Source organism: Lepisosteus oculatus, chromosome 3 (assembly GCF_040954835.1).
Source record: "Lepisosteus oculatus isolate fLepOcu1 chromosome 3, fLepOcu1.hap2, whole genome shotgun sequence".
NCBI classification, from domain to species: Eukaryota; Metazoa; Chordata; class Actinopteri; order Semionotiformes; family Lepisosteidae; genus Lepisosteus; species Lepisosteus oculatus.
This window is the reverse complement of record NC_090698.1, coordinates 10,309,010-10,321,051: the sequence shown is the minus strand read 5'-3', so window position 1 is coordinate 10,321,051 and position 12,042 is coordinate 10,309,010. Positions and strand designations below refer to the sequence as shown.

Genomic DNA, 12,042 nt, shown 5'->3' with positions numbered 1-12,042 from the left:
AGCAGAGGACAGGGCAGGTGGGTTTTTAATTCAGAGGCTCCTCACTGCACTGAGGTGCCAAGCCATATAGAGCCTTATAGATGAGCAGGAGGATTAGTCCACATGGAATTTGACAGGAAGCCAGTGCAAGGACGCCAGGACAGGAGTAATGTGATCACTTCCACAAGACCTGGTCAGGATTCTGGCTGCTGAATTATGGACACATGGACGTTTTTTCAATGTGCAGTAGATACCCCAGCAAGTAGGCCATTGCAGTACTCAATTTGAGAGAAAATGAAATAATTGCTTACACTTATATAGTACTTTTCTGGATACTCCACTCAAAGCACTTTACAGGTGATGGGGATCCCCTCCACCACCACCAGTGGGCAGCCTCACCTGGATAACACATGATCACAGAGAGTCAGGACCTTGGTTTTACATCTCATTTGAAGGACGGAGCCTTTTTACAGTATAGTGTCCCTGTCACTATACTGGGGCATTAGGACCCACACAGACCGCAGGGTGAGCACCCCCTGCTGGCCCCACTAACACATCTTCCAGCAGCAACCTTAGTTTTTCCCAGGAGTCTCCCATCCAGGTACTGACCAGGCTCACACCTGCTGGGCTCCAGGGGGCTGTGAGTTGAGCTGCAGGGCGATATGGCTGCTGGCACGTCGACTAGTTTTTCAGTTACACTGTACAGTGTGCGACAACATAAGACACTGTTTTCACATGTGTAAAAAGTCAATCCTGGATTAGATATCACCCCCGAATTCTTCAATGCAGATTTAAAGTACCGTGCCGTTCGTGGATCAGGTTACTACAGTGGCTTTACAGAGCTGGTGGAGGTGCTGAGATGCATGACTTCAGTCTTGGCCCAGCTTACACAGAGGGAATTGAGTCATCCAGGTTTTTGTGTTAGCGACGCAGTTGGCACAGAGACAGCCACTTCAGTGTCAGGTTTAGTATGAAGTAGATTTGAGCATGATCACCGTAGAAGTGATCATTTAGATCACGTGATTTTAATAGCTGACCAAGTGGGAACATGTAAATACTGGAAGGGAGGGAGTGCGGTATCGAGCCCTGACTGACAGCACACTTAATGAGTTCACTTTCAAAACTGAATCCCCCAAGAGACAATCCATACAGTAAAAGCTGAACCATTTAGGAGCAATATCAGAAACTCCAGCTACACCCACTCTCCGGTTCAGTTGTGCTTGAGGGATCTCCTCCACCAAGCAGATGCAGCCTAGTCTAAATAGAAAAGTTGCTCAGTTCGTAAAGTATTGTAGCTTTTATACTCATGTACAACACCCAGTACAATGACCCTTTCTCCTCCCAGAGTCGCCCGAGTACCTACAGACCAGCACAAGACCAGGGGACCTACTACAGCCTAATTCTACAAGAGCTTGAGCTGCATGTGCTGTAACTGCATGATGTGAAGTTCTGGGGCGGGGGTAGACATGTCCCAGGAGACAAACTAGGCTGACTCTCAGTATTCCTCACTGAGCAGAGGGTCCTCGGGGACTCCCCTGCACACTCATTCCAGTCTTACTGCAGCAGAGACCTCGCACACAGGGAGCAAGTCAAGCTGTAAAAGTGGAGGCCGAACTCCAGTCATGAGCGGTTACCTGCTCTCCCCCACGTCTCCCTGAGCATTTGTGAAGTTCACTCGGATTCCACGCTCTACAGGAGTAGACACACCAGTCAGATCAGGCATCACCGCAAGAACATCAGCGAAACACTGGATAACTGATCTCATCACAGTACGAGAAGCCTGTCTGAAGGCAGATGTCTCAATTCTTTCATTGCCTTTTGAAAGACTTATTTTGGGCCTATTACTGCCCCTTGTGTCCTCCACTTATCCTAAGACCTCGTTTTTTAACTCTGCTAGTTTTCTGCTTAGCGTGAGCCACTACACTAGAACAAGAATTACAGACCAGAGCAACTAAACAATATCATACACCACAACAACACCAGCAGCATCACCACCCTCATTACAGTGAGGGAAGACCCAGAAACCCACACAGAGAAAAGCAGAAACATCCTCCTGGAACCTCCAAAAACACATAACCCTCCCCCACAAAACTGATAACTGAATGTGGGGAAAAAACTGAAAACAACCTAATATCTCATCTCCCCTGAACTTTTATTCTGCTTTTCTCCATGAAGGGCACCTGTGAGCGAGTTCAGGCATTCTAACGAAGAAGCAGAGCCGATTATCCTGAGCCGGTGTGCCCTCTTGTGGCTCCGAGTGGTACTACTGGCCTCCTCTGAATGCTTTTATCTGTGCTGTACAGTGCAGTAGACAATTTACGCAGTAGTAATATCTCACATGGTGCACAACGCTCTTCTGTTAAACATATAGTAGAAAACACACTGCAGACAGAAGAGGAATCTGAAGCCCTGTCGAAGGTGTTGTGAAACAGAGATGAAGTGTATCACACGATACAAAGCACAAAACGGAGCAGGCACAAACACTGCAGGACCTGGCAGCTGGGGGGGTGGTTTGTTTTAAATTCAGATGTGAAAGAGTTTTCTACAGACAGTGTGAAATGCAGTTAAGCACTGACTGGATTAAACCCTCGCACAGTCAGCAGGTGTCTGTACACCAGTGAAGAACTGAAGCCCCCCATGTACATGAGATGACAAAACGCCCTCAATCAGGTTTTCACTCCCGTTACCCCTGAGCCTGTGCAGCTCCTGGGTGTCCAACGTAAAGAGGAGCCCCAGATTCTCCAAGCCTCCATTCCTCCTTTTTTAAGGACTGATTGCTGTTGCTCCCTGCCTGCAGGAGACCCTAGCAGTATAGCAGAAATAAATGTTCAAAGCTCAGCAGCTCGAACCGGGACTTGGAGATCACATCACGTCTGTCCTGAAGTGGTGGAAAGTTCCTACAGCAGCGGACCCCCCTCACGGTTCTCTGTCCAGACAGGACAGGCTCAGTGACCACAGCCTGGACACAGACTCTGGACACAGACAGACCTGTCTATCCAGAGGGGACAGGCTCAGTGACCACAGCCTGGACACAGAAACTGGACACAGACAGACCAGGTTGCCCAGAGAGGCTGTCCAGGGAGGACCGGCTCAGTGACCACAGTCTGGACATAGACACTGGACACATTCCTATCTGTCTCTTTTCTATCTAATCCTGTCCTACAGCCCTTCCTTCTCTACTCGTAATCTACTCCATCGCTCTATCTCTCTCTTAACTACCTGCTCCTTCCCCCTTCCTCAGTGCTCACGCACACCACTGCCACAGTACAGCACCTGTTAACGACAAATGTCATCTGCACTTCAAATAAACGTCTGTCATGTCTTTTCAACAAAATGTCAGTGCATTCACTATTAAACGTTTGTGATTTTTCACCCTTATTTGTTGCATGTATGTAATATATTTCTTTTAATTCTCAGGTTTTGCTATCAAGAACTTTAATGGGTAGTTACAGATGAGCTGGACTGAGTGTCTTTACGGTCTCTACAGATCTGATGGTGATGAGTGTGAATTTGAAGATACAGATGAGCTGGACTGAGTGTGTTTACAGTCTCTACAGATCTGATGGTGATGAGTGTGAATGTGAAGATACAGATGAGCTGGACTGAGTGTCTTTACAGTCTCTACAGATCTGATGGTGATGAGTGTTGCTGTGTAGTTACAGATAGGCTGGACTGAGTTTCCCTGCCCAGCTGAGATAACAGTGTGATTGCAACAGAGCAATTTCTGTAGGTTATCCTAGGTCAGAGTGACGTGGCCTTCGCACTATGCAAAGGAAAGAATAAATACCGGCAGCTAAACTCTGGACTTTGCGGAAAGGTTTTTACCGACAGCGAGAGGCGGAGGAGGCGGGCAGGGAAGACAAAGCTGGAGAGAAGAGGCCGCAGGCAGGAAGGAGGGAGGTTTTGCCCCAAACCGTGCAGAAAACAACCCACCTGGACATACAGGAAGCCAGACCTCCGAGAGAGGGGCAGACGGAGGGGAGGCTGACCGAGGCCGAAGCCGAGACGGAGAGGCAGGGAGGCGGAGGCAGGGAGGACGTCAGGGGCACGAAGGAGGGATAGAGCAGTACGACCGAGCAAAGACACAGAGGGAGAGGAAGAGGAAGGAGAAATCAGAGAGGAGAGAGGAAGGAGCCAGAGGGAGAGGAAGGAGAAATCAGAGGAGAGAGGAAGGGCAGAGAGGGTGAAGAAGAGGATGGCATGTCACTTGGCGATTGGCTGGCGCGGGCGGCAGCTCCTGGCCCTGGGCATCGCTGCCCTCCTGCTCTTCATCGGCTCGGCCTGGCTCCGTGAGTACCAGCCCGCTACCACACGGCAGGGCCTCGTCAGTCACTGCCAGTGGAAGCTTACAAAGCGTTACAGGGGGGGGGTCTGTGAGGCTTAAGGGGAACTGCAGATCCAATTTCTCAGACTGGCTCTTGCATTTTGGCAACAAATCATTTGATCGTGTTGCAGAATGTTACAAATGTCAAATAAAGTGCAAAATCGTGAACTTTGTGAAAGTACTGCACGGTTGCCATGTTGTCGCAGGCAGAGGAGAAACCACTGTCCGTGGCCGGGGCAAGAGTTTGTGCGCATTGCGATATTAAAGTAGGCTGGGCAAGCGATTCCATGTTAACTGGGATGTGTAGTTTTTATTTCGGTTTGAATTCTAACTGTACGCACTGCCTTCGTGTTTGGCCAGGGCTTTAAAGAGAGGGCGCGCCACACACTTTCGGTGACGTCGTCTCCGCTTTAAAGGTACCCCCCATCCTGGAAGAATTTTGACCTCAAACGTTTGCCCGGCGTAGTGAAAGCAGCCCTTCCTGCTCACTAGTCACTGTAAGCAAATGAGAAACATGGTCTCCTGGCAACAGTCATCCTTTTTGTCTTTTTGAACTCGCGTATACATGTTAAACGATGCCTCACTGTCGAGCTTTTGGCTGTTCAGAACACAGGGGTCGCACACACAAACCAGAGAACTGGATCAGCAGAAAGGTTCCTTTTCCAAGGAATATTAAGCTAGCCAGGAGACACGGGCACTGGTTGTGGTCCCATTGACGGGTTTCTCGACGAGAGTCAGTGCGATATATGATCAAATAAGTGCAGGTTCTGCAGCTGGCGTTTCACCCCAGAACGTGATCTGCACACTGCGTGAACGAGTAAGAAGTACCTGCCGGCTAAACCGTCTCAAATTCGATATGTTGAATTCGATTGCGCTCACTGAAATCTGCTGTTCAGGTGATGGCACCAGCTACGGCGCAGCACCTCCTCCACAAATACAAGTCCTGCGTTTTGGGAAATTCTTCCCCAGAGGAGGACACAGCCTTGTGCCGTTTCATGTCTATTGAGCTTGATAAGAACAGCGACGCACACTGGGTCTGCCCCACAGACCCCACACACTGCATGGGATTCCCAGCTCTTACTCTGTATACTGTACATAGGCTCGGAATGAAGTTTCTCTCACCTTCGTTATTGTCAGGGAGAGTTCTTTCCGGACCCTATGCAGACGACACAATCCGGGGTTGAGTGAGAAAACAGGAGGGAAAAAGGCACGCAGGAGGTGGGGATGAAGACGGGGGCGAGTGCCAGTGGTCGGGGGAGGTGTGGCCGAGGCAAACGATCCAGGGAGGAGTCAAACGGGGAATCCAAAACGACGCAAAAGTCCAAGGCCAGGCGATCCATCCGAGACAGACGATGAAAATCAGAACCGGGTCGGGACCGGCAGGGGGGACAGGAACGAGAACAAGAAACAGAAACTAAAACCATAAGGGAGCCAGGCGCATCCAGGTCCCCGGCTCGCACAATGCAGAGCCCGGATTAGCGTCAGCGTCTGGCTTTTAAGGGGGAACTGAAAAGGGGCTGGAACAGGGAACAGGGAACAGGTGTGGGAGATGAAACAAACGAGGAAGGGCTGGAGCGCCCTTAAGAGGAGGGGTTTGCGATCGTGACTGTTATGTGATAAAAGTTGGTTTCATATTTTGTGTATTAGTCGTGTGATTAGATGCGATAACTTCCACTGTCCTGTTGAGCACCTTGTAGAAGGAAACGAGTTGCTGCAGCTGTTAAAGCAAATCACCTTTATTTTGTCTTACTGTACCTTTCGACAAAGGCTAAGTTAACCATACAGTGTAACCCATGTCATAGTCCTGTACCATCAGCCTATGTATTGAAGGGAAACTGCAACTGAACTATTTTTATATTTAGGGCTAGAAAGAAGCAGCATTGATGAGTGCATTTTAAACCACGGTGAAACTGTTAAAGTACGAGGTAATGTCACGCCCTCTGCAGCCAGAGGGCGCTCCTTCTCTGTCCTGTCCCTAGTTTCCGGTCTGCTGTCCTTCCTGTCCCTCTCTTTCCCTTGGGCTATATATTTCCGGGTCTTGCACTCTGTCCTGGCTCAGCATTGACGTTCGGATGTCCTGAGACCCGCCTAGCACCAGGGCGCCCCACGTCCGCTCCCTGAGGGCATAGGTTTCTATACGGCATTCCTGAACTCTTTGCACTAATGAGCCCGGGCCTTTTTCCCGTCTCGCCGCTACGCATATGGGTCTTTTTCCTCTCTCCTGCTCCCCACGGTTAGTCCCTTTGGACGTCCGTGACAGGTAAGGTGTTCAACCTCCAATCTGCATCACTAAAGAGACAGAGTTTCAATGCTAAGCAGCAGGACAGTTTATACCTGCAGAATAAATGTCCTTACAAGGTGAGAGAATGTTAACACTTGTGTGACAGCAGAGGGGCGTCATACTGGAACTGCTAAATTGGGAAAGAAAGCATCATTAGAAAGGTGTGTGCAGGGCCGGATGATGTGGGATGAAGGATGTCAGAGAATGAGTCTGTAGGGGTGTCCTGGGCGCTGTCATATACAGGAGGGATGTGCTCTGATCTTAAACAGGGTGCTGTACAGTATACAGTATATGGACATACAGTACAGTGCGATTGACACTTATAATTACACTGAACTAAAATATTATGGAGTTATGTAGTTTTCCTTATAAAACATTACAAATGATCAGGTTAATATTATTTAGGACGAGAGAAGTGCTTGACTGCATCATCTTCGAGTGTCTTGGTCTAGCAGTGACGGTGTGCAGGTATAGTGTCCATCTGGGTACAAGGAAGTGATGGGGGGGTTCCGCTAATGGATGAGACTCCGATCTCATGTCCCAGTCGTCATCCCTCCTCTGGAGGGCGCTCCGACCCTTTTGTGTGTTAGTTTCATTATCACGTACGCCTGTCCCTGGATTCACTGGTGTTATCTAAACCTCGTGCCTCTGAAGCCCAGGGCTCCGCTTGGAACATGGAGGTCCGGAGGCAAGGATGCCCGCCTACCAACCAGCCGCCCTACGTCTGTGGCTTGAAGGCAGAGGCTTCCGAACAGCGTCCCGACCAGCTGAGTCCGGGGCTCGGAGCGCCTGGCCCCGTCACTCCGTTTTTTTAAATTTCCTTGTCCCTGATCCTGTTCGTGGATGGGTCACCTCGTTTTGGATTTTGGATTGCGCCCGGATGTCCTGTTTTGGACTGTTCTGGGCCCCCCCCCCTTGCACCTGGATCACTGTCGGCACCGCCCCCTGTTCGCCATCCCTTCCATTCCCCTCCGTGTTTTCTCCATTGCCCTTCTCCAGTCACTTCTGGATTATACCGTCTGCAGAGGGTCCTAAACTACGCTTCACGGGAGTCAGGACCGGCTCCCGGTACCTCTCAGTGTTTAGTGTAGAGCTGTTGTATGAGACAAAGAGGATTACTGAAAATGGCCAACAAGAAGAAATCTTGTGTAAATAAAGGAAATGGGGATTCTGGCACAGGGTCACTCAGGCCTGAGGATTCAGGGATGAGAGTGTGATCATGTTAAATCAACGCTGGTTCTTTCTTTCGACAGCAGAGACGAGGCTGCAGGACTGCTCTGCATTCTGGCCCTGTATGAGCCTTTACAACACTGCTGTTGATGGGAGCCTCAATCCTGAGGTGAGAGAGAGGTGGTAATACAGACACACTGGACACTACAGTACATTAACACTGCACTGAGAGAGAGGGGTTAATACAGACACACTGGACACTACAGTACATTAACACTGCACTGAGAGAGAGGGGTTAATACAGACACACTGGACACTACAGTACATTACCACTGCACTGAGAGAGAGGGGTTAATACAGACACACTGGACACTACAGTACACTAACACTGCACTGAGAGAGAGGGGTTAATACAGACACACTGGACACTACAGTACACTAACACTGCACTGAGAGAGAGGGGTTAATACAGACACACTGGACACTACAGTCCATTAACACTGCACTGAGAGAGAGGGGTTAATACAAACACACTGGACACTACAGCACATTAACACTGCTCTGAGAGAGAGAGGGGTTAATACAGACACACTGGACACGACAGTATATTAACACTGCACTGAGAGAGAAGGGTTAATACAGAAACACTGGACACTACAGTCCATTAAGACTGCACATTGCATTATTCTTGTTCTCCGGCTGTGTCCAGGCTGGCAGTCCAGTGTCCAGTGTTGGTAGCTCACAGCCCATTCCTCAGTGTCCAGATCAGAGGTTCCAGATGAGCCGGGTGGTGAGGGAGTTCACTGACGCTGTGACCGAGGACCAAGACGTGCTGCTGGAGCACTACCTGTCCGGCTGGGAGGAGCTGGTCAAGTGAGTGTCCCTTTGGAGCACTGGGCAGTGCTGCACCACACACAGGCTGACCGGCAAGCACAACACACTGACAACACACTGACCAGCTGGCTGGGCAAGCAAATGACACACCGACTGCACAGTCGGGCTAGCGAACGACACACTGACCAGCTGGCCGGGCAAGCAAACAACACACCGACTGCACAGCTGGGCTAGCGAACGACACACCTGGACAGTCACTAACTACTTGACCGGTTCAGTGACCGCCTGAATCACAACCTCTTGATTGGATAAGTGACCACCTGAATCACTATCGTCTCGATTGGACAAGTGACTGGCCAAATCTCAACCTCTTGATTGGATAAGTGACCGTCCAAATCTCAACCTCTTGATTGGATAAGTGTCCACCTGAATCACTAACCTCTTGATTGGATAAGTGACCGCCTGAATCACTAACCTCTTGATTGGATAAGTGACCAGCTGAATCACTAACCTCTTCAATGGATAAGTGACCGCCTTAATCACAACCTCTTGATTGGATAAGTGACCAGCCGAATCACAACCTCTTGATTGGATAAGTGACCGCTTGAATCACAACCTCTTGATTGGATAAGTGACCAGCTGAATCACTAACCTCTTCATTGGATAAGTGACCGCCTTAATCACAACCTCTTGATTGGATAAGTGACCAGCCGAATCACAACCTCTTGATTGGATAAGTGACCGCTTGAATCACAACCTCTTGATTGGATAAGTGACCAGCTGAATCACTAACCTCTTGATTGGATAAGTGACCAGTTGAATCACTAACCTCTTGATTGGATAAGTGACCAGCCGAACCAGATGACCGCTCACAGCATCTGTCTCCTCCGCTTCTGCTGTTCTAGGTTCATGGAGGCACTGGGCTCCGTGTTGGGCTTCATCTCCCAGGATGTGACTGGGAAGATTGGAGTGGTCCGAGAGCTGGCCCTGGGGGGCTCGGATCGCGCCAGTGGCGATGCCTACCGCACCCTGCGCTCCATGATCCGGATGGAGCTCGCCCGAGGGATTGTGAACTTCCGGGTGAAGACCGCCTCCGGCTGCCGGACCGTGCTGGTGCTGAACCGGGCCCTGAAGTGGCTGGAGCTCTTCCTGGAGAAGCTGGGCCGGGACAAGCGCCGCAGCCCGTCGGAGCTGTGCCGCGAGGCCTACCTGCAGGCCCTGGCGCGCCACCACAGCTGGCTGATGCAGCGGGCGGCCGAGCTGGCCTTCCTGGCCGTGCCCGAGCGCCCCGAGTTCCTGCACATCGTGTGCGCGCGCGACGAGCGGGGCGTGGCCAGGGTGCTGGGCAGTGCCCTGCCGGCCATCGGGCGGGTCTACAACCTGACTAGGGACACGCTGGCGGAGCACAACATGCTGAACCTGCCCTAGAGGGGGAGACAGAGAGCAGCTGACTGCAGCACGGTGCAGGGCAACACTGTACAACACAACACAGAGCTGCACTTTATAACACAGCACAGGGCAACACTGTACAACACAGCACAGAGCTGCACGGTGCAGGGCAACACTGTACAACACAACACAGAGCTGCACTTTATAACACAGCACAGGGCAACACTGTACAACACAGCACAGAGCTGCACGGTGCAGGGCAACACTGTACAACACAACACAGAGCTGCACTTTATAACACAGCACAGGGCAACACTGTACAACACAGCACAGAGTTGCACGGTGCAGGGCAACACTGTACAACACAACACAGAGCTGTACTTTATAACACAGCACAGGGCAACGCTGTACAACACAGCACAGAGCTGCACAGCGCAGGGCAACACTATATAACACAGTACAGAGCTGCATTGTATTACACAACACAGAGCTGCACTTTATAACACAGCACAGGGCAACACTGTATAACACAGCACAGAGCTGCACAGCGCAGGGCAACACTGTACAACACAGAGCAGAGGAGCCCAGCACTGTGCAGGGCAACACTGTATAACACAGCACAGAGAAGCCCAGCACTGTGCAGGGCAACACTGTGTAACACAGCACAGAGGAGCCCAGCACTGTGCAGGGCAACACTGTGTAACACAGAGCAGAGGAGCCCAGCACTGTGCAGGGCAACACTGTGTAACAGAGCAGAGGAGTCCAGCACTGTGCAGGGCAACACTGTGTAACACAGAGCAGAGGAGCCCAGCACTGTGCAGGGCAACACTGTGTAACAGAGCAGAGGAGTCCAGCACTGTGCAGGGCAACACTGTATAACAGAGCAGAGGAGCCCAGCACTGTGCAGGGCAACACTGTGTAACACAGAGCAGAGGAGCCCAGCGCTGTGCAGGGCAACACTGTATAACACAGAGCAGATCAGTTCAGCATGGCAAAAACCTAAAACACTACCTGAACCTAAAACACTGTGCTGGTCTTACAGTGACTGTGGATGATTTACTATTTGATTACTCTAAAGGAAGCTAGAAAAGCAGGTGTTTTTAAACTTCCTGAAAGCGTATAGCAGCACCATCTGGTGGATGCTGGTCAGCTAAACATCTTTGAGTGGAGATGTGGGCCTGTGCACACTTCAGGGCCTGACTGAGAAGCTCAGGCTGATGCTTAAGAAAAAGCAGCAGATAGGAGGAAGAGTGGTTTGCACTGTGACTGCGGGTTCTGAACTTTGGGATTCCAATGGGTGCAGAAGCATGGTGTGGCCACACAGGGGCACTCTAAGCACACACATAGCAGCAGTGCCTTTGACGTGCCGGCAGCATCTTCAGTAAAGAGGATTTACTGCAGACTCTGGGTCTTGGCTCTTACAGTCGGTAGGACTCATGTGTGTCCTTTACAGAATTCCTTCCTAAAGATCTGGGCGTACACAGCTGCTGTCTCACATGTAACTTGAAATTGTGAAGCAATCTCTACTACTGTTGTTGGACGTTTTTGCATTTTGGTAATATTGCTTATAAAAAGAATCATCGAGACCTAAGGTGTTAAAAACATTCCTAGTTCGGGATGCCCCACTGGACCAGCAACAGGGTGAGCAAGAGGATAGGTGGCTGGGCAGCCACAGGGGGCGCTGTTCTGGAGCAGACCCAGAGAGCCACGTGATTGGATGATTGGTTCAGGACCACCCCGCCCCGCCCTGTGCCCCTTCAGACAGACATACTCTGGCTCCTGCGGAACCCAGGCGGACCAGAACCGGTGACAACCGGACCACAGCGCAGGCCTGTCCTCGCTGAGCCCCCCAGAGGGCCGTGTTAGCAGTGCTCTTCCCCTGCAGCAGCCTGGCTCTGGCACAGGGAGAGGGAGGGAGGAGACAGCGGCCGCTGGGTCCTGGGGGAGGAGAAGAGCTCACCGGTCAAACGTCAGAGAGAGAGGGAGGCTGCTGAGCCTGTGCGGAGCAGGATTAGAGCCTCCGAGATTAGCGCCCAGGCCTGAGGGATTGGACACGAGAGAACAA

General features: G+C 51.0%; 1 protein-coding gene across 2 annotated transcripts; it reads left to right on the top strand.

Annotated features, from left to right (window-relative positions):
* The first annotated feature begins 3,797 nt into the window (after nucleotides 1-3,797).
* gltpd2a (glycolipid transfer protein domain containing 2a) lies at nucleotides 3,798-11,563 on the top strand. Of its 2 annotated transcripts, none has more exons than XM_069186769.1 (4): nucleotides 3,798-4,268; nucleotides 7,841-7,923; nucleotides 8,464-8,627; nucleotides 9,494-11,563. In XM_069186769.1, exons 1-4 carry the CDS (start codon nucleotides 4,175-4,177, stop codon nucleotides 10,014-10,016), a joined length of 864 nt encoding a protein of 287 aa, XP_069042870.1. In that variant the 5' UTR covers nucleotides 3,798-4,174; the 3' UTR covers nucleotides 10,017-11,563. The 2 variants fall into 2 exon arrangements, with proteins under 2 accessions (XP_069042870.1, XP_069042869.1); XM_069186768.1 differs by having other exon boundaries at nucleotides 7,838-7,923.
* The last annotated feature ends 479 nt before the right edge of the window (nucleotides 11,564-12,042 follow it).